This window comes from Haliotis cracherodii, unplaced genomic scaffold, assembly GCF_022045235.1.
Source record: "Haliotis cracherodii isolate W230 unplaced genomic scaffold, xgHalCrac1.p SCAF_6, whole genome shotgun sequence".
NCBI classification, from domain to species: domain Eukaryota; kingdom Metazoa; phylum Mollusca; class Gastropoda; order Lepetellida; family Haliotidae; genus Haliotis; species Haliotis cracherodii.
The window spans coordinates 64,877,727-64,900,162 of NW_027266319.1; the positions used below are offsets into that span (position 1 = coordinate 64,877,727).

Below are 22,436 nucleotides of genomic sequence, written 5' to 3' on the forward strand. Positions count from 1 at the left end.
TATCACGACAGTCAATTGCAACGCTTCCGCTGTCCGACTGAATATCCATGTGTCGTGTCACGTTTCAACCACGTGAAGTCCGTGCAGCACGTGCACTACAGTCTCTGAGACTCGCGGTGGACGAGACAGCCTCTGAAATGTGGACCGACTGTAGTGCAGGCTCGAGTTAGCCTTGAAATGTTAGATGTGAATTTCAAAGTTTAACATGGAAGATACGAAGTTGATTGTCTTATGGCGTTTGTGTGGAAGAAGATTTTGTGTTTATTTTTGTTGGTTTTCGACAGAAAATATTGTGGATTAATTTGCATAACAGTGCAGCCCATCAATGCCTACCACTTGTGTGAAACGGAGACACTTTCTGTCAGACCACATATCGTTGCCATATTGCCGATGCGACGTTATTGATCAAGCCTCTCACAGTTTACAAATTGATCCATTTTACAAAATAACTAGGCACCATGACAAGATGACCTTAGGATAAAATATCTAAATAATCCCTCTACCACTCAACCACAGCCAACGTGTGAAGAGACGTGGGGATTCCGGTTGATGATACAGATCGTTTAGGTGACTTGGTTGATTGATGCCATCTGTGACGTCATTCTTAAGGGTTAAAACGCTCCATTATTTGCCTGTCTTCAGCAACCCATGCTTGCCGTAAAAGGCGACTATTCTTGTCGTGAGAGGCGACTGACGGGAATCGGGTGGTCAGGCTCGCTGACTTGGCAGATGCATGTCATCGTATCCCAATTGCGTGGATCGATGCTCATGATGTCAATCACTGGATTTTCTTTCTTGTCCAGACACGATTATTTTCAGGCCGCCGTCATATAGCTTGAATATTGCTAAAAGCGGAGTAAAACCACTCACTTGTCGATCTGTAAATTGTCGAGTCTGGCCTAGACAATCCAGTGATTGACATCATGAGTATCGACCTATGCAATTGGGATACGATAACATGCATTAACCAAGTCAGCAAGCCTGACCTCCCGATCCCATATGAAAGCCATAAAATTAATTAAAACAAAACAAATATCAAAATTGTCAGGATTAACAGCTCCTCCTCCCCCTCCCCCTCCCCCTACTACTACCACAACCACAACAACTACTACTACTACTACTACAACCACTACCACTGCTATTACTACTAACACCACTACTACTACTACTACTACAACCACTATTACTGCAGCCACCACCACTACTACTTCTAGTACTACTTCTACTACAACCACTACCACTGCTACTACTGACCCGTGAAGATCCGGGGTAGAATAGATCTTCAGCAACCCATGCTTGCCGTTAAAGGCGACGATGCTTGTCGTAAAAGGCGACTAACGGGATCGGGTGGTCAGGCTCGCTGACTTGGTTTATGCATGTCATCGATCCCAATTGCATGGATCGATGCTCATGATATTAATCATTGGATTGTCTGGTCCAGACTCGATTATTTACAGACCGCCGTCATAAAGCTGGAATATTGCTGAGTGCGGCGTTAAACAACAAACCAACCAACCTGATTCATGAACAACGCACACTGGGGAGTTTACGTTTATTATCCAAAAAACTAAAGCAATGTTCATATTTCATATTTCCAGAATGTTCAGAGAGGAAGTATAATATCTGCACTAATAAGACGCATTACCATATACCTATCACTGATATGAAGCATCTCGCACGTGCGATGACACCAACATAGAGACGGTCATATAATAGGGTGTGTCATAACCAGACCCATACAACACACCCTGCAGAGCTGATATGGCTTGTCAATATATTTTAAATGGGCGATAGCATTCGTCACCCCTCGCTCCTTTCCGTAACCTGCAAGAAGACTCGTCCCCTTATCTGCATGTTATGTGCGAAAATACGACAAACGAATCAGACCGCGCGTATGACTTCAAGTACTTTGGTCAAAGAATCCCTCAGGAATCATTTTTGAATTTACATGTCTTGCATAAAAAAATATACTGCGCTCAGGCGCAGCCAGGTGCAAACACTGGCCACGAGAGGGGCACGAGTCGTTATTCGGCTTGTCCCGGGATAACACGAGTTGGTCCCGAATGGGGCGATCGATATCAGCCCGGGTGGAAAGAAATTGGAGTTACGTCCCTTAGTGTGTTGTCAGCTCGGCAAGTTTCCCGTGACAATGTCTTCCAAATATGGTCGTATTGCAAATAGATAGGTATATGATAAAAAAAGATAGTATATGGGAGTTTTCCTTTCAAACCCTCGGGCTCATATGGGGGTTAACATATCGGGTATGATTAGAAAACTGCAACTTAATCATATCTAAGTATAAATAAACAAGTAAGCGGACGGATTATCCGACAAAACAAATCCCATTGGACGTGAAAGGCAACTTCCGGCAATAATTATATGAATGGATCACTGGAAATCATGGATGACACCAGGTGTTCGTGGAAAGGGAAGGTGTGTCTGCTCAACAGGTAACTAACGATATGAATATACAGTAAATTACGGTTGTAACGAACTCAAAGGGACCACTAATTTTGGTTCGTTATAACCGTAGTTCGTTTTCAGCATATATACACCATATATACAACAAATGGCCGGGACTAAAAAATAAGTTCGTTATATCGGTCAGTTCGTTATAAACGTGTTCCTTATATCCGTAGTTTACTGTATCACTGTGCAGTGATGGAGAGAGGACAATCAGTTCAGCAGAGAGATCCAGTAGATCTGATAGCAGTTTAGGATTTACTCTGGTAGGGTGGAGGGTAGGAGCTGTATCCCGGGGGTGGGGCCGCAGCCCCTGGAGGATAGTAGACGGGGGGAGAGAGGGTTGGGTCGTACCCGGGGGCTCCTACTGGAGGGGGGTAGACAGACGAGCTACTCTGAACTTGTCCCATGTTGTCTGAAAAAAGAACATAGGTGTTATAGTGATCATATTTTATTTGAAGTTTTGAACAGTGATTGTTTGTAATATTTTTATTATTTATTTATATATTATTATCAGAAATCATATACCTTATAAAATATAAAAGGATGATGATTAAAGAATTGACACATTAATTAAAATGGTAACCATATGCATGCAAATATTTCCAAAAATGTTTTTCCAAAGGTACGTCATCGAACCATTTCAATAAATAAAGCGACAAAACCCGTTCCATATCCGATAGAAATCTATGCATAAAGCAGAGTCGATTGTACAATTCCGATTATATCAGGAGTATGTGTTTATGTATAAATATCAAATAGTAATGATACCAGGTGTTCGCGAAAAGCTGAGAGTATCCTGCCCCCCTCCCGATGGCACCCGTCACAAACACATGCAAAGGCAAAACCGTGATCAAAACCGGGCTTAAAGTTTCAATACTGCTTTTAAAAAGCGTTTACACATCTGTCATTAGATAATGGTAATGATACCTTGTGTTCGCGAAAAGCTGAGCGTATCCTGCCCCACCGATGACACCCGTCACAAACACATGCAAAGGCAAAACCGTGATCCAAACCGGGCTTAAAGTTTCAATACTGCTTTTTAAAAGCGTTTACACATCTGTCATTGTCAGTCATTATAGCTGGTTAGACTCAGACTTACTTGTTGTCGTGACGCTAGAGTGGGCTACGACACTGGGGCCTGGTTGATGTGCGGTGATCACACGACCAGGTCGGTTCTTCCTTTTCAACAAGTATATGATGACGGCGATTGCCCCGATGGTGGTAACTATGGCAACCGTCACGCCGACGCCCACATACACATTATAGCTGCAAAAAAACAAGTGGGCAAGTATCCAGATGAAGTGTGGATACAGCGTTTGTATATCGCTTGTGATCAACTTATGGCGTTATATGCACCCCTGGTTCCCTAAAAGCTATAGCTATATTCCACCTAACACATATACACACAGGGGGCGGTCGGGTAGTCTAGTGGTTAAAGCGTTCGCTCGTCACGCCAAAGACCCGGGTTCGATTCCCGATATGGGTACAATGTGTGAAGCCCATTTCTGGTTTCCCCTGCCGTGATATTGCTGGAATTTTGCTTAAAGCGGCGTAAAATCATACTCACTCACTCACACATCACACAGACACACACACACGCTTATTTTGCCCAAGATCCAAGGATACATCGCCACATTACCAATCTCCTGGTCCTGCAACGTGACTGTGGAATATATTTATTTTATGAAAACAAACCAATCTAGATATATAGAAAAGCAAATCTAGCCAGCTCTTGTCAGCTCTAAATGAAATCAGCATCAGGCATGTTATTTGTTTTAATTTTAGAGGAGAGTGAGTGAGTGAGTGTGAGTTGGATTTAACGCCGCTTTTAACAATATTCCAGTTACATCACGGCGTGTCAGCTGAATGTGGGAGGAAAGCCCGAAGTGGTGCAGGTCACAGACGTTAACCACTTCGGTGAAACCCACGAGCACGGGTATGGTGCTGACAAACCTAGAAACATAATCGGGGCGACCCGGAATTCGAACCCACAATCATAGGTTTCTGGCGTGCCCAAGGGACGCAACTCTGCACAGCGAATCGCGTCGCCTCAGATGACTGGGCCGCCCGCGCCCCCTTCTGGAAGACAGACTAAGAAGCTTTTTTTAAGGAGTTTGTAATATATATCTTGCCAGGATTCAATGTCTGGTGACGTTGATTAAAACCGCATGTTACTCGACAGGGGCGGTGGTGTAGCCATGTGGTTGAAGCGTTTTCTCGTTACGCCGAATGCCCGGGTTCGATTCCATACTTGCGTACAATGTGTTAAGACAATTTCTTTGATATTGCCGGAATATCGCTCAAAGCAGCGTGAAACCTACTCACAAACTTCACCACCACCCACCAACAACAGCAGCAGCAGCAGCAGCAGCAACAACGACAACAACAAAATCAACGACGGTAATAAGGGCAGAAATAGAATGTCCCCTGTTAACTCACTATTGCCACATGAATTTTACTAATTCATAAGCTAGGAACAGGAAATACTAACTACAAGTAATGTAGCATAGAACAACGCTCCTGTCGCCATCTCATAATGTAGAGAATATATAAATTTGCGTAAAAACCTTGAAGGCAAATATTTAATAACCTAAATGAAAATATCTCTGGCTATTACCATATTTGATATTATTATACATCGTTTAACCAGACAGATGAACTTTTTTCTGAATACTCACTTAAAACTGATGTATCGAGAACAGCATTCGGAGCCATAGTTGCAGCATCCATATTTACAATTGTAGTAGAACCCACACATTTCGCAGATACCTACAATATGTAATTAAACCAACATTAATGAAACTCACTAACAGTTCACACATGTCATATGCATGACAGAGAGGCAAAAGTAACGATGATTATGTTCCAAATCATCACGGGGTCACGAGTGGCCCAGTCGTCTAAGGCGCCGCGTTTCGCTGTGCAGAGTTGCGTCCCTTGGGCAACAATGATTGTGGGTTCGAATCCCGGTTCACCCCGATTATGTTTCTAGGTTTTGATATAAGTCCAATGAATTCAATTTCTACGTAATGATGTAAGTCCAATGAATTCAAAATTTGAAATGAAAAAAAAGAAGAAAAGAGTTTAGTTCTCATTCATATGAATACATCTTTCATAACCATTTCTGTAATCATGAAATTATGCGGGGCGGTGAGGTAGCTTAGTGGTTAAAGTGTTCGTTCGTCACGCCGAAGACGCGGGTTGGATTCCCCACATATGGGTACAATATGTAAAGGACAATTGGGGACCATTTCTGGTGTCCCCCGCCGTGATATTGCTGGAATATTGCTAAAAAAAGAGGCGTAAAATCATACGCATTATATTATGCAGATCCAAAGGCCTCATCCTACTTAATTGCCGGGCGGTCGGGTAGCCTAGTGGTAAAAGCGTTAACTCGTCACGCCGAAGACCCGGGTTCGATTCCCGACATGGGTACAATGTGTGAAGCCCATTTCTGGTGTCCCCCGCCGCGATATTGCTGGAATATTGCTAAAAGCGGCGTAAAACCGAACTCACTCACTCACTTAATTGCCTGATTGTTGAAACAAATACATTTAAACATAGACGTTTCTCTTGCACAACAAGCCGGACTAACATACACACAACGTTAACTGATACAGTACAAGATATAAACCTACCATAGCCGAACGTAGTCCCTAGGACGATAGCACAGAGAAGGGCCTTCATGTCTCCGAAATTGTAGATCTGTTCTGATCTAGTCAGTTGAAGTTACTTCTGTTGTGAAGGACGCTAGCGGTATCTAGGAAGTGACATAAGCATGGCCAGACAGTAGGTGGATACTGTATTGTAATATGAGAGTCTGTTTATGTGCAATCGGAGTGCTTGTAATGTCCTTACAGATCTACCAAGACAAAACACACAGCCGACTGCCCATCGTTTCAGTATAATCATCACACAGAAGCCATAGACACCGTATGCATACATTATTACGTGCGGTCTTATCGCGTTTGGCCAAAAGCTACGTTCCGCTCTATGCGACTCTTTGTGTAAACGCAAAAAACCCATTCCCAACTGTTTTAATTGGTCTCACTGAAAAGACTTGTTTCACAAATATCAGGTTTCTACAGATGTTGGTTGTTACTGTTTAAGCTCTCTCTCTCTCTCTCTCTCTCTCTCTCTCTCTCTCTCTCTCTCTGTCTCTCTGTGTGAAGATTCTTTTACATGTATAGGATGCAAGTATTCACATAGAATTGGCCACTGGCCAAACATATACCCCACACAAAGCTTTAATGATCAAATGGACTTACATCTTACACGCACATGTTGATGGGTTCACGTCACATGGGCAATGGCGTTTTGTTAATAAAACGTAAATAGCAATTTCGTGTGCATTTAAAACCTTGTCCTGTACATCGCCTGTACTTGTACGCTCGACAGCAAAACAGGTTCAAATATGACTCATACTTATTCGAATTCTTGACAATGTGAAATATGTATACCGTTATTCAAAATGACACTATTTCAATCTTTGTTGTCTTATTCGATCAGTTGTAAAGTGAGTTAGTCTACAAGGTGATTGGGGATCGATTGTGTTTTAAACTTAATCGTTACACACGCAAGTGGATGCCACTGACTCGTTACACATACAGGTGGATGCAACTGAATCGTTACACACACAAGTGGATGCCACTGAGTCGTTACACACACAAGTGGATGCCACTGAATCGTTACACACACAAGTGGATGCAACTGAATCGTTACACACACAAGCGGATTCCACTGAATCGTTACACACACAAGCGGATTCCACTGAATCGTTACACACACAAGTGGATGCCACTGATTCGTTACACATACAAGTGGATGCAACTGAATTGTTACACACACAAGTGGATGCCACTGAATCGTTACACACACAAGTGGATGCCACTGATTCGTTACACACACAAGTGGATGCCACTGATTCGTTACACACACAAGTGGATGCCACTGAAACGTTACACACACAAGTGGATGCCACTGAATCGTTACACACGCAAGTGGATGCCACTGATTCGTTACACACACAAGTGGATGCCACTGAATCGTTACACACGCAAGTGGATGCCACTGATTCGTTACACACACAAGTGGATGCCACTGATTCGTTACACACACAAGTGGATGCCACTGAATCGTTACACACACAAGTGGATGCCACTGAATCGTTACACACGCAAGTGGATGTCACTAAATCGTTACACGTACAAGTGGATGCCACTGAATCGTTATACACACAAGTGGATGCCACTGAATCGTTACACACGCAAGTGGATGCCACTAAATCGTTACACGTACAAGTGGATGCCACTGAATCGTTATACACACAAGTGGATGCCACTGAATCGTTACACACACAAGTGGATGCCACTAAATCGTTACACGTACAAGTGGATGCCACCGAATCGTTACACACACAAGTGGATGCCACTGATTCGTTACACACACAAGTGGATGCCACTAAATCGTTACACACACAAGTGGATGCCACTGAATCGTTACACACACAAGTGGATGCCACTAAATCGTTACACACACAAGTGGATGCCACTAAATCGTTACACACACAAGTGGATGCCACTGAATCGTTACATACACAATTGGATGCCACTGAATCGTTATACACACAAGTGGATGCCACTAAATCGTTACATACACAAGTGGATGTCATTGAATCGTACTGTGTGTCTGTAACACTCCTTCAGACTTGATGGTTGAATGGGATTTCTATTTTAGATTCTTGATACGGGATACTGTAATTATTTATGACCCCCTGAGGATTACTGGGTAGATTAGGTCCAAGCAACACATGCCTGTCCAATGAGGCGAGGTGACATTGTTGATGTGTGTTCTAGTACCGTGAGGGCATGAGACGTTTGGCATAGTATAAATAATTGGTTTGTCGATTGTTTAGAGGGCGCCGTTATATACAGTAAACTGCGGTTATAACGAACTCAAAAGGGCCATTAACTTTAGTTTGTAATAACCGTATTTCGTTATAAGCATATATACAGGATATACACAGCAAATTCCCGGGACCATAAAATAATACGTTTTATCCGCCAGTTCGTTATGAGCGTGTTCGTTATAAAAATAGTTTACTGTAGTTGGAATATTGCTAATTGTGGCGTTAAACAAGACAAGGATAATTTCAGATAAGGGAGGTGAAATGGGGTTTAACGTCGCGTTCAAGATTATTGCACTTATGTAGGGACCTGTGTGTATGTGTGTGTGTGTGTGTGTGTGTGTGTGTGTGTGTGTGTGTGTGTGTGCGTGTGTGTGCGCGTGCGTGTGTGTGTGTGTGTGCGTGTGTGTTGTGCGTGTGTTCTAGCCCACTGAGGTACCATGCCGCAGTATAACATGAATACCCCACTCCGAGCTGACCAGTCCTTGTTTTTATCCCTGAATGTCGAGCGCCATGTAGGCTAACAAGTACAAGTAGCTTCATTTTGGTATAACGCGGCCTGGCATCGAATCACCGACCTTCTTCTCTCCAGCAAAACCGCGGAGTCGGTCTATATTTCAGATTAACCACACGGTGAATCACTGCGTGAGTCAGATGGAGGATGAGTGGTTTTGTAAGTGTGATCGGTAACTTGAGTTTTAAAAGAAAGACTTAATTGTTTGTTTTATGGCAGTGTTTGTGTGCACGAGTGCATGTTATGCTCTTTGTTAAATCGCTTAAGAGTGAGTTAGTTTGGTTAAACGCCGCTTTCAACAGTATTCCAGTTATATCACGGCGTGTCATCTTAACGTGGGAGGATAGCCCAAATTAATGCAGGTTTCAGACATTTACCACTTCGGTGAAACCCACGAGCACGGGTGTGGTGCTGACAAACATAGAAAGATAATTGGGATGAACCGGGATTCGAACCCATGATCATAGTATATTTCTGGAGTGCCCAAGGGACGTAACTCTGCACAGCGAAGCGCACCCAATGACCCCGAAAGCTCATAAGAAAAATGGAAGAAAGTTTAAACTGTTACTTAGTCAGTCAAACAAGTGATGGATATACCAACAGCATACGAAGATACAAATACACTGTTAACATTCGACTGAGAGAGGGTATGTTTCACCATAAAAACATAATTGCTTCGTAAACTCACCACCGACACGACAGGGGCGGTCGGGTAGCCTTGTGGTTAAAGCGTTCGCCCGTCACGCCAAAGACCCGGGTTCGATTCCCGACATGGGTACTATGTGTGAAGCCCATTTCTGGTGTCCCCCGCCGTGATATTGCTGGAATATTGCTAAAAGCGGCGTAAAACCATATTCACTCACTCACCGACACGGCATATGTGGTGATTATACGGCCACTTCATAGTCTATTGTAAACATAACTCGTGTCTTACTTAGAGCATGGGGGCGCCAACACACGCAGTCTGTCAGCGGCTTCAACGAGTTGGCTGTGACGTGAGAGGCACAACAAAACAACAGGACCGAACGGTAGAACTGACAGTTACTTACTTACTTACTTACTTTGTAGATTTAACGTGCGCTTTCCGACTGATGCGTATTTCGCACACGGGCCCGGCCAGGCCATTTAATGTGTTTCCGAAAGGGGCGAAAGTGGTGTGTGCAACCCAAGAGGGGGCTTTAGGGGTTGCTTATATAGAATTTGGGAATTTTGAGATTTGGAATAGATGCCGATGGGGTAAGGGAGGAGAACTAAGGGAGCTGGGTATGGTGGATTTTTGTGTGTTTATGTAATTTTGATTTGGTGGATTATAGTGTTTTTAGATGCGTTTTATTAGTTCCGTTTTGATTAAGAATACGCCTAAGGCCTTGAAGTTTTCTAGTTTATTTTGTGGGTTTAGTATTGCTTCTAGAGTGAGAGCCTGGTTTAGATTGAGGGTGGTTTGTAATGCGGTTCGATGTGTTAGGTAGTGTGTGCAGTAGATGAGTGCGTGTTCTGGGGTTTCTAGTTGTTTGCAGTGTGGGCAGTTACCTGTAGTATGTTTTTTTATTTTTTTTAGGTGGTTATTTAGGTTGGTGTGTCCTGTTTGGAGTTTAGTGATTACTCTGTCGATTTTTTTTGATGGATGGTGAATTTTTGGTTTGGTTAGTGGTTTGCTGAGTACTTTTTTGATTTGGCTATTTGAGTTTAGATATAGGTTATGCCATTTTTTGGTGATTTTTTGCTTATTTACACTTTTAATTTCTGATTTTGAGATGGGTAAGTTTAAGCTTATTTCTGGGATTTTGAGGGATAGTTTAGCTGCCTTATCGGCGTTTTCATTACCGTATATTCCTACGTGGGCGGGTATCCACAAGAAAGTTATTTGTTTGCCTGCGTTAGTTAGGTCGTTGGAGCTTTTAAGTATTAGATTTATTAATTTAGGTCGGTTTTTGGTATTTTTGTTTTTGAGGGCTTGCAGTCCACTTAGGGAGTCGGTAAGTATTAGGATTTTATTGTGGTTTTTGGATTCTTGACTATGGAGGGCTGAGGCCATGCCCATTAGTTCTGCCGTGAATATTGATTGGTTGTTTGGGAGTCGGAAGGATTGTGTAGTTTTAGTTGGTTGTGTGGTATGGACTCCGAAACCTGTGTGTTTGGAGGTCGGATCTGAAGATCCGTCCGTGTAAATGTGACACCAATTTGGCCAATTTTCGTGTATGTATGCTAGTGTGGTGGTTTTAGCTATGTTTGGGTCGGTTTGTTTATTTATTTGGCTAGCTAGTGTTGTGTCTATTTTGGGTATTTTAAGTTTAGGGGTGAAGATATTTGATTGTTTGCAGTTTTGTTTAAGATTTTTAATTTGGTGTTCATTTAGGTAGTTTGTTATTCTTTGAGATATTGGGGTAAGTAAGGGGTGTTTACGAGCTAGAGCTTGGTTTTTGGGGCTGATATTTTGGTTTATTAGGTTTTGGATGAGAGGGTTTGATTGGGATGCGGCCCAGAAATTTAAGCTTAGCTGTTCCCTGCGTAGACTTAGTGGCATTTCTCCTGTTAAGGCCTGGAGTGAAGTGTAGGAGGTGCCATGTTGGGTGCGTGTAATTAGTTTGAGAGCCTGATATTGTATTGAGTCAAGTTTTTTAGATAGAGAGTTGTTTAGGGTGTTGTATATGGCGCAGCCGTAGTCTAGTTTTGATCTAATTAGTGATATGTAGAGTGAGAGGAGGGTATCTTTGGAGGCTCCCCAGTTTGAGCCAGTGAGGCATCTTAGGGCGTTTAGGTCTTTACTGCATTTAGTTGTTAGGTTTTGGATGTGAGCATCCCAGGTGAGATGTTGATCGAAGATAAGTCCTAAGAATTTGGTTTGTTTTTGAAATTTGATTGTTTGGTTGTTTAGCTGGAGGATTGGGGAGGCGGGTTTCATGTTTTTATGTTTGAATACTATTCCTGTTGTTTTTTCTGAGTTAAGGGAGAAGCCCCATTTGTCAGCCCATTGTTGTATTTTATTAAGAGATTTTTGGAGTAAATTTTGGGCCATATTAATACTTTTTGTGCGGATCCAGAGGGCTCCATCATCCGCGAATTTGGATGTGTTTACTTTAGGGGATAGGCCCTCGAAGAGATCGTTTATCATTATATTAAAGAGTGTGGGGCTGAGGATACTGCCCTGGGGAGTGCCATTTTCTAGGGGACACTGGTCCGATAGAGTATGGTCTATCCCCACTGTTATTTTACGTTCGTTTAGAAAGTCCTGAATGTAGTTTATTATTTGTCCTTTTAGTCCTATTTTTTTAAGTTTTTGTATTAGCCCGTTGTGCCAAACCATGTCGAATGCTTTGGAGAAATCCAGAAAGATGCCTGTTGTGTATTGTTTGTTGAGTTGTCCCGTCTTTATGTCCTGTTCTAGTCGGGCGAGATTATCTAAGGTTGAGCGGCCAGGAGTGAAACCGCTTTGATCTGTGTTTATGATGTTATTTTGAGTTAAGTAGTGTTGTAGTCTATTTTTGGCCATAGATTCCATTACTTTACATAGGTTTGAGGTTAGGGATATTGGTCTATAAGAATTTGCCTGGTTAGTTGGTTTATCGGGTTTAGGGATAGGGATGACTAGTGCCTGTTTCCAGGGAGTTGGTACCTGTCCGTTTTGATAGATTAGGTTATATAGTTTAAGTAGTGCCTGGAGTAGGTTGGGGGGGAGTTTTTTGATTATTTGGTAGGATGTTAGGTCTAGTCCTGGGGCAGTTCCCTTTTTCCTATTTTGGAGTACGTACTGGAGTTCTTCCATTGAGTAAGGTTGGTTTATTTCGAGGTTATCATTATTTGGTACTTTAGTAGGTTTGGCTTCTGCTTTAAGTTTTTGTTGGAATTTTTCGCTGAAGTTATTGTTGCTGCTTATGGCCGAGAAGTGGTTTGCTAGGTTATTTGCCTTTTCGGTAGGGTTGGTTGAATTGTTTATTTTGGGTGTTTTTTGTGACGTTTTAAGCCTCTAATGGCGTGGATTTTTCGCCAGACTGTTCTGGCATCTGTGCGATTATTTACTCCTTCACAAAATAATTTCCAATCTTTGGTTTTAGCTATTTTGACTAGTTTTTGGACCTTGTGGTTTAGTTCGTGAGCTACCGTTATATGGTTATGGTCGCGTTTGGCTCTATTGAAGGCTGTTTTACGTTTGCGTCTAGTTTGTTCTATTTCCTCGTTCCACCATGGTACCGAGGGTTTGCCTACGTTATTTGTTTTATAAGGTATTGATGCTTTGGCTGCGTTAATTATGTAGTCTGTTAGGTTTTTGCAGTAGATTTCTGGGTCCTTATTTTCTAGTTTGGTTAGGTTGGCTTGGTTGCAGATATCCTGAAATTTGTCCCAGTTAGCTTGGTTATAGTTGAATTTTGGTTCTAGGTTTTCTGTTTTGGTAGGAACGTTTGTATTGCCTATGGTAATGTTTATAGGGAAGTGGTCACTACCTAGTGGGGCGTCGTGAACTTCCCATTGAGTACTTTGGGCCAGATCTGGGGTGCATATGGTTAGGTCGATAGCCGACATTTTATGGTTTTTCTTATCGTATCTAGTTGGTTGGTTATTGTTTAGGAGTACAAGGTTATTTGTTTCTATCCATTCAGAGATTAGTTTGCCATGATTATCTATTTTTTCATCTATGCTCCAGGTGGGGTGGTGAGCGTTAAAGTCTCCTAGGAATATAGTTGATTTATTGCTTATTTGCAGTAATTTGTTTAGGTCCTCAGCTTGAATTTTTTGTTCTGCCCAGTGGTATACGTTAATGATGTTTATTTTTTGGTTTTTGAGAGTTATTTGGATGCCGTTTGCTTCTAGGTTTGGTGTGTTTATTTTGATTTCTTCATAGTTAATGTCTTCTCTGATTAGTATTATTAATCCTCCTGCGGCTCTAGCGGTTTTAGGTTTGGCTCGGTCTGTTCTAACTGAGTTGTAGTTTGGTAGAGTAAATTTAGATTTTTTTGAGAATTTGGTTTCTTGGATACAGGCAATGTGCGGACCCTTATCTTGTTTAAATTTTGCTTTTAGTTCGTGGCCGTGGGAATTTAGTCCATTGGCATTCCACTGAAATATGTTTAGGCCTTCCATTATTTGGGCTTTTAGTGTTTGGAGGTTAGGTTTTGATTTAGGCTAGGGGTTTTTACTTGGTTGAGGTAGGGCTAACTAATTCGAGGCCTATGCTGAAGAATTCGAAGGTAAGGGTTGTCAGTTTAAGCTTATTTGCTACGGTATAGAAAGCTTTAGTGCTAGCGTTTGGGTTTATTTCCTTTAGCATGTATGCGAGAAGGATGGTTAAGTTGTTTAGTTTGTTGTTTGACATTTGCTGAGGCCTGTGTTTAAAGGTTTTGGTTTTTTGGGGGGTTGAGAGAGTTATTTCGTTTATGTCTTCCTCGGTTGTGCATTCATATTCTTCTGTGTTGTTAAGTTTAGTTTCCTCACATTCCATGGGGGTGGTTTGCGTGCGTGCTTGTGTTTGTGGTCTGGATGTGGTTTCCTTACTGTCTAGGTTTTCGGGTTGTGATTGCTTGGGATCGGTTGTTGTTGCCATAGCGGCTGTGGTTTGTATGGTGCCGGGTTGGGTTGTGGCGGGCGTATTGTTGCTTGTTTTGCGTGCAGGTGTGGATGTTGTGAATGTGCTAGTGGAGGGTTGTGGGATGGACGTGTGGTGGATGTGTGTTTTGGGTGCTGGATGTACTCTTTGCAGGATGCCATCCCATGCCGAGTTTAAGTGTGGGGTGTTGTTTGGTTGTGGTGTGGGTAGCAGAGGTTGTTTTGTATGCTGTGCTTGTCTTTTTGTTTGGAGTTTGGCCGTGTCGATATTGATGTGTTTGTTGGCCTGTTGTGTGAGGGTGTGTCTATGAGGGCAGTGGTTGGATAGTGAGGAATGTTGTATGCTTTTACAGTGTATGCACCAGGGTGTGCATGTCCCTGGGCAGTCAGTTTGGGCGCATTTCCTGCATTTAGTTTTTTGGAATTTACATTCATTGGCTGTGTGGTTGTATTGGAGACAGTTAGAGCATTGTTTAACTTGTTTTATGTATGGTTTGACTTCTAATTTAGTGGTTGCTCCGAAGGAGATAAATTTAGGTGCTTCTGGATATTTAGCTGATTTTTGGTAATTGATTATGACTATTGGTGTGTTTGAGATTTTACCGTTTCTATTTGAAGTTATTCTTCGGGTGCTAGTTATTTTAGGTTGGGGGTACATATCTTGGTTATCGTTAGCGTCTTGTGCGTACATGTCTAAGTCTTCGTTGTTTTCTTTAGGATTTACTCTGATTACGCCCCTAGTGAATAGCTGCCAGTTTGGGGTTTGATGAGTTACTGTGTATTGGAAGATTTGGGTGATTTTTTTGGCTGCGTTTAGGGAGTCCTGGTCTGGGAAAAGTATTTGGAAACCTTTGTTAGCCTCTTTAATTTTGTCGAAGTGAATTTTGTGCTGTTTGAACCAGATTCCTACTTTATTGGCTGTGAGACATTTAGAAAGGACGTTTATGGGGCCTGTAGCGCAAAAGTAAAGGGCGAATGTGGTGATGATGGATGCGGGCGACATGTTTGGTGGTGGTTGTGTGTTGGAACTGTCCAGCTTCCTTTTTTTGGTGTTTGTTGTGGGGATCGGCGATACGGCTGTTTTGGTGGGTGAAACTACTGGTGATTGGAGCCGAAACCGTCAGGTATGAGTGGGATGGATGTCCTCCCGGAAGTGTTGTGGGCTTCCGAAGGTGTGGGTGATTCTGTTTGGTGGATGTCTGCCTGGGTAGTGTTGCGGGAGTCGGACATGTTTTGCGGCTAGTGGGGTGAGGTGAGTGGATGTGGTGAGTGGGTTTGTGTGGAGTGAGTTGGTAGTGAGAGTGTGTTTTTAGGGAGTAGGTGGTGGGTACTGGTTGAGCAGGTTTGTTGAGATGTGTTTAGGTTTTTGAGATTGTTATTTAGGGGTTGTGGATTATCCTATTGTTTACCTATGAGGATTTTTAGTGTTTTTGTGGATTTGCGGGCTTGGGTGTGAGTAGATTTAAGAGAGAATGTGGGTGTGTGTTTCGATAATTACCTCCTCTGCTGGCTATCAGTGAAACTGTGCTGGCTTGGGAGGCTTTGCTGGGTAAGGTTGGCTTGGTGGCTGGTTGGCTTGGGTGGCTTGGTAGGCTGGAGAGGTGTTGCTAGCTTGGAGTACAAACTGCGACTGACAGTTTAATGTTTAACATTTAAAGGGAATATGGAGAGTGTTCAACTACAAAGCAAAGTTTTGAACCGAGACAAATCTGTTCCCTTGTCACGCTATTGTGCCTTTTACGCCTAATGGAATCTGTTTTGGTCAGATAATCAAGACAGGTTATTCTCTGGCGTTGACGTTTTGTTTTCAGCTATGGAACAATAGGTGACCAGTGGACAGTGTTTTTTCTTTAACATGAATGAAATGTTGCCATTGTGAAGGTAGCAGTGAAGCGTTGAAATACACAGAGTGAGCCATGATTATAAACATTGTGGTTTGGTTTGGTTTGTTGTTTAACGCCGCACTCAGCAATGTTCCAGCCATATGACGGCGGTCTGTAAATAATTGAGTCTGGACCAGATAATCCAGTGATTGATATCATGAGCATCGATCCACGACAATTGGGATCGATGACATGCATCAACCAAGTCAGCGAGCCTGACCACCCGATCCCGTTAGTCGCCTTTTACGACAAGCATCGTCGCCTTTTACGGCAAGCATGGGTTGCTGAAGGCCTATTCTACCCCGGATCTTCACGGGCCTATAAACATTGTGAATCAGGAACACACTAGAATCCACATGCAAGTCGTTTGTGTGGTTACAATGTGTGACTTGACTGATTGTGTGTCGTGGATCGCGTCTCATTGTGTCATCATCTCATCTTGTGTGCGGGGGCACGGGGGCTGTGCAGAGTTGCGTACCTTGGGCACGCCAGAAACCTTTGATTGTGGGTTCGAATCCCGGTTCGCCCCGATTATGTTTCTAGGTCTGTCAGCACCATACCCGTGCTCGTGGGTTTCACCGAAGCGGTAAACGTCTGACACCTGCATCACTTCGGGCTTTCCTCCCACATTAAGCTGACACGCCGTGATATAGCTGGAATACTGTTAAAAGCGGCGCTAAACCCAACTCACTCACTCTTCTGATGTGCTTTTTCGAGAGTCGATTATTTCCAGACCGCCTTCACATTACTTGAATATTGCTGAGTGCGGTTTTTACAACATTCACTAGTCACTAACTCTACACACAGCCTTCGACTGTTTGTGGATTATTTGTAACATTTGGAAACAAATCAATGACATTATTTATCTCCGCTCACAGTTGTTCCTGCCCTGGTATTTGAAATAAATCACACAATGCACTCATGATGTCAAATCAAGAATATAATATGTGAATGGCAAAACTAAAGTTATATTGCAAACGGTATCACAATCACTGGATTGTATGGTCCAGACTCGACTATTTACAGACCGCCGTCATATAGCTGAAATATTGCTGAGTGCGGCGTTAAACAACAAACCAACCAACCAACCAACAAATACAAACGGATAACAGTATATATACGGCACAACGCTTACTTGTTTGTTTTTTCGTTGTGGGTTTGTGCCTTGTGAGCATGTAGCATGTTAAGATCATATTATAAATCATATGCTTTGTACAAGCGTGGATGTGTATTGTTGATGCTATAAATAAAACCCAAAAAAACATAATGTACAATATTTCACATTTATTGCATTATTCGATCATAAAGGCATTTAAATAGGTATTTTTGTGGATAGGATACGTTCCTGGATATCATTGTTCATTAACAACAGTGTTTCGAGATTACCATTCCTTGATCTCGGTATTCCTGGACATCACGAGACGTGTTCCTGGATTGCTGTAGTTCGAGGGGTGGTCGGGTAGCCTAGGTTTAAAGCGTTCGCTCATCACGAAGACCCGGGTTCGATTCCCGACATGGGTACAATGTGTGAAGCCCATTTCTGGGGCCCCCCGCCGTGATATTGCTGGAATATTGCTAAAAGCCCCGAAAAGCCTTACTCACTCACTCATTCACTGGATTTCGATGTTCCTGGATGTCGAGGTTCCTGGGTATCAGTGCACCTGGATATCAGTGTTCTCGATCAAGGATTTTATGGAAGCCAATGTTCTCGATCAAGGATTTTATGGATGCCAATGTTCTCGATCATGGATTTTATGGAAGCCAATGTTCTCGATCAAGGATGTTATGGATGCCAATGTTCTCGATCAAGGATATTATGGATGCCAATGTTCTCGATCATGGATTTTATGGATGCCAGTGTTCTCGATCATGGATTTTATGGAAGCCAATGTTCTCGATCAAGGATTTTATGGATGCCAATGTTCTCGATCAAGGATATTATGGATGCCAATGTTCTCGATCAAGGATTTTATGGATGCCAATGTTCTCGATCAAGGATATTATGGATGCCAATGTTCTCGATCAAGGAACTCTTGATATCAATGTTCTTGGACGTCAGTATTCTTGGATATCAGTGTTCGTGATAAAGGATTTCTGGCTGTCAGTGTTCATGGATGTGTATTTTCATGGATGTCAGTATTTCATCGATACCACGGTCCCTGACCGCAGTGTTCATTCAATGAAACAGGCAATGCTTCCTTTCGCGGAGTCTGTATGTACACGAATATTCTAATTAATGTTTGTATGCTAGGTCACCCATGGAGAAGTGCCGCTGGATAACCGATAACCGCCGAAAGGGCCATCTTTCATACTGCAAAAGAACACGTTGTTTAGTCTAGAAGCAAAAGTAACAGCTCAACTTACAATTATTGTGGATGGTACACATTCACATACATTTCGTCAAAAGGCATAATTAATAATGCGACATGAAGACAACCATTAGTCACTCGAGTGTGCTTCGAATCGAAAGATAATTTGACCCTTAATCTGGTGATTAATCTCACTCACTCACTCACTCACTCTGTCACTCACTCACTCACGCGAGCACTCACTCTCTCACTCACTCAATCACTCACTCTCTCACTCACTCACTCACTCACTCACGCGATCACTCACTCACTCACTCACTCACTCACCTGCTTCTGTTTGAGTCATGACGGGGACACCTTCGGGTTCGACCCTGGACCTGTCTTTGGATTTACCGACATTCCAGATTATAGCGACAACAATGGCAATCCCCACTCCGCCACCGAGTAGACTCAACACAATTGTCAGCGTCTGACTGCAAGAAAGGAAGAAAACATACATTCTACCTGTAGAGCGTCATATATATTCACATAAGTCAGTGAGTGAGTTGTGTTTAACGCCGCTTTGAACAGTATTCGAGTTATATCACGGGAGGAAAGTCCGAAGTGATGCAGGTCTCACGTCATGATGTACCCACGAGCACGGGCATGGTGCTGACAAACCTAGAAACATAATCGGGGCGGACCGGGATTCGAACCCACGACCATAGGTTTCTAGCATGCAACTACAGTACAATGTACAGTAAACTGTGGCGCCTTAGACAACTGGGCTAACTGTACCCCGCCATTTAACGACGAGAAAGTATGGTTTTACGCCGCTTTTAGCAATATACCTACAACAACAACAAGGAGGGAGACACCAAAAATACGCTTCACACATTGTAACCACGTCGGGAATCGAACCCGGGTCTTCGGCGTAACGAGCGAAACCTCTAACCATTAGGCTATCTGACCGCTCCCTTAGGGCAGAAAGATCAAGTGTACATGTTTGTTTTGTTTGTTTGTTGTTTAACGCCGCACTCAGCAGTATTCTAGCTTTATGGCGGCGGTCTGTAAATAATCGAATCTGGACCAGACAATCCAGTGATTGACATCATGAGCATCGACCCACGCAATTGGGATCGATGACATACATCAACCAAGTCAGCGAGCCTGACCACCCGATCACGTTAGTAAGTGTACATCTAATAATGGCATGAAAGTTCATTTGACTCTCAATGCTTGTCAGTTGAGTGAGTGAGTGAGTATGGTTTTACGCCGCTTTTAGCAATATTCCAGCATTATCACGGCGGGGTACACCAGAATTTTGTCAGTTGAAGAGATATGACGTCACATATATATATATATACTTCGTTATGACGCAACATTGTGTATTAAATCGCCATATCCGACTTCGTTATAACGCATCACTGTGTATTCAATCGTCATTTCCGACTTCGTTATAACACATCACTGGGTCCTCAATGTATCCGACATTCGATAAACAGACAATGCGTCAAATCCAACCCATAACAGGAATTAAATGTCTCATATTTCCTACCTGTCTACACAGCAATGCCTGTCGTTCATTGTGCCACAACACCCATGGTCACAACGCTGGTAGGTGGCGCCCCACGGTGGGTTGTGCTTCATGCATACCTCACTTGAGCCACATTCTGTGGACGTGAACCACGCATACCAGATTATTCACAAAACAATCGTTTTCGTTCGGCACACGCTTGTTCAAATACAACACTATGAAACCGAATATAGATAAGGCTTTAGTGTTTACAAGCAAACAGGTGTCAAAGCGAACGTTTATCAATGATGTTTATGAGATAATCACGTCAACTCGAAGCATGTACGTAGAGCCTAAAGACAATCACATCTTTACACAACAATAATCCAAACTACCAAACATAGGCCATGTTATCGATGTATCAAGTAGAGCCTAAAGACAATCACATCTTTACACAACATTAATCCAAACTACCAAACAGGCCATGTTATCGATGTATGAAGTGATTTTACACTCAAGATTAAGCTACCCATGATGTATGTTTAAAACTACACCAATAACTTCTTCAGAACACAAATGAAAGCTTACCTAATATAGATTTATAATTATAAACGAAGTTTGGTTAACATGTTTGATGAAACAAAGATTAATAGTCAATTAATAACAAAAAAGGGGCAATTATGAATAATTTAATATATAAACGCAGATCTTACCTTGTATAAAAGGAAGCAGAATTGGGAGAAGGACAATCCAGGACTTGGAAGACATTTATAACACACACAAACCTTCGCGATCTGTACGTCAGAGAGAGAAGTTAATCGCCATGTTAGAAGAAAGTCCTCGTGATGGACATTGTTTGATGTAAACACTGACGTCACGATGTCCAGACGTAAATAGAACAGACGTGTACACAAGGGAGCATTTGTTTCGGTGGGTAAATCTGTCGTATGTTGTCAGAGTTCGGTGGGAGAGCTGTGACCTAACTGAAAATCGTCGCCTGACTCCCCTCTATAAAGACTGTTGACCTAGCCCCGGGTACATGGATGTGGTTAGATTAGGTATTGACACGATGGTTATAAACGTGTTGACATGGCCTATCAAAGAACTCTGTGTTTACAGTTGGAAATTGACATAAACGACCATTGGGCGTGAGAGCTAATATATAACTCCCTTGACAGGGGATTACAGTCGGTTTCCTTGTGTCATAAGAAAGTTCTGTAAGTATATTCAAGTAATCGGTTTGATTTTGCAGGGATTGAAGGTCTGTATTAAATACAAATAGGCCCTTGAACAAGTTCGAATTCAGACACAGATCCAGACATGCCAGACACTGATAAAAATACAAATACTTTATTCAATTTATGGGCATAATTACCTAGATTAAAAAACACATGGCATATATTTGTCTAATAACTTCAAATAAATCCTGATTCTTATCGGGCGAATGTAAATTTCAAACCCACAGTCAGCGGATAATTTTTGGTAAGGGGCGTAACTCTGCACAGCGAAACTACGGCATGGTATCTGACAACTATGAAACGTGTAATGTATGTGTTTCATTTATTGAACCTTTAAAATATGTCCATGTTATATGTTTATCAAAAATGAAAGTATTAATCAGCTTTATTTATGTGTTGTAACAGTGTTCACAACTTTAATGATACATTTGAGTTACTGGTATTCCTCTAACTGTGCGACCGCCTCCGTGGTCTAATGGTAGAGCGTCTGCCTGAAGAGCGTTATACCTAAATACGTTAAAATATTATACTTGTTGTTACCCTGCCTGAAATGTGGCATTAAGGGGCTAAAACAAGGACTGGTCTGCTCGGAGTCAGAATACTGTGTCTGAGTGGGGTATTCAGTGTAAACTGTGGTATGGTATCTCACTGTCCTAGCACTACAAAATTGGTATTAATCCGGACTCGTACAAACAGTACCGAGGCTGTCAGCTCCTAAGGAAGCCGCAACATAAAATTGTTTGTTTGTTTGTTGTTTAACACCGCTCTCAGCAATGTTGCAGCTATATGACGGCGGTCTGTAAATAATCGAGTCTGGACCAGACAATCCAGTGATTGACATCATGAGCATCAATCCACGCAATTGTGACACAATGACATGCATCAACCAAGTCAGCGAGCCTGACCATACGATCCCGTTAGTCGCCTCCTACCACAAGCATAGTAGCCTTTTACGGCAAGCATGGGTTGCTGAAGACCTATTCTACACTGGATCTTCACGGGTTCGCAACATAAAACAAAATATAAAAATAAACGAAAATATTTAATATCTCCATCGGTCCGAGATTCCATTTTACATTTACATTATA

General features: G+C 42.4%; 2 protein-coding genes across 2 annotated transcripts; both read right to left on the reverse strand.

Annotated features, from left to right (window-relative positions):
* Positions 1-2,653: 2,653 nt before the first annotated feature.
* On the reverse strand, positions 2,654-6,153 carry LOC139445150 (uncharacterized). The gene is made up of 4 exons (XM_071226253.1): positions 6,105-6,153; positions 5,145-5,235; positions 3,566-3,732; positions 2,654-2,878 (listed from the first exon to the last, which is right to left on the reverse strand). Exons 1-4 carry the CDS (start codon positions 6,151-6,153, stop codon positions 2,715-2,717), a joined length of 471 nt encoding a protein of 156 aa, XP_071082354.1. The 3' UTR covers positions 2,654-2,714.
* A 12,402-nt stretch (positions 6,154-18,555) lies between these two features.
* On the reverse strand, positions 18,556-20,941 carry LOC139444594 (uncharacterized). Its single transcript, XM_071225494.1, has 4 exons — positions 20,824-20,941; positions 20,153-20,267; positions 18,943-19,088; positions 18,556-18,617 (listed from the first exon to the last, which is right to left on the reverse strand). The coding sequence occupies exons 1-4, from the start codon at positions 20,876-20,878 to the stop codon at positions 18,613-18,615; spliced, it is 321 nt and encodes a 106-aa protein (XP_071081595.1). The 5' UTR covers positions 20,879-20,941; the 3' UTR covers positions 18,556-18,612.
* Between the last annotated feature and the right edge of the window lie 1,495 nt (positions 20,942-22,436).

Excerpts from the sequence above, each read along its gene's own strand:
- LOC139445150 (XM_071226253.1), bottom strand. The coding sequence starts at position 6,153 with ATGAAGGCCCTTCTCTGTGCTATCGTCCTAGGGACTACGTTCGGCTAT. Across the intron at positions 5,236-6,104 it reads AGGGACTACGTTCGGCTATG|GTATCTGCGAAATGTGTGGG; the intron begins GTAGGTTTATAT and ends TACATATTGTAG. Across the intron at positions 3,733-5,144 it reads TCTCGATACATCAGTTTTAA|CTATAATGTGTATGTGGGCG; the intron begins GTGAGTATTCAG and ends GTTTTTTTGCAG.
- LOC139444594 (XM_071225494.1), bottom strand. The coding sequence starts at position 20,878 with ATGTCTTCCAAGTCCTGGATTGTCCTTCTCCCAATTCTGCTTCCTTTT. Across the intron at positions 20,268-20,823 it reads TCTGCTTCCTTTTATACAAG|AATGTGGCTCAAGTGAGGTA; the intron begins GTAAGATCTGCG and ends TCACGTCCACAG. Across the intron at positions 19,089-20,152 it reads AGGCATTGCTGTGTAGACAG|TCAGACGCTGACAATTGTGT; the intron begins GTAGGAAATATG and ends CCTTTCTTGCAG.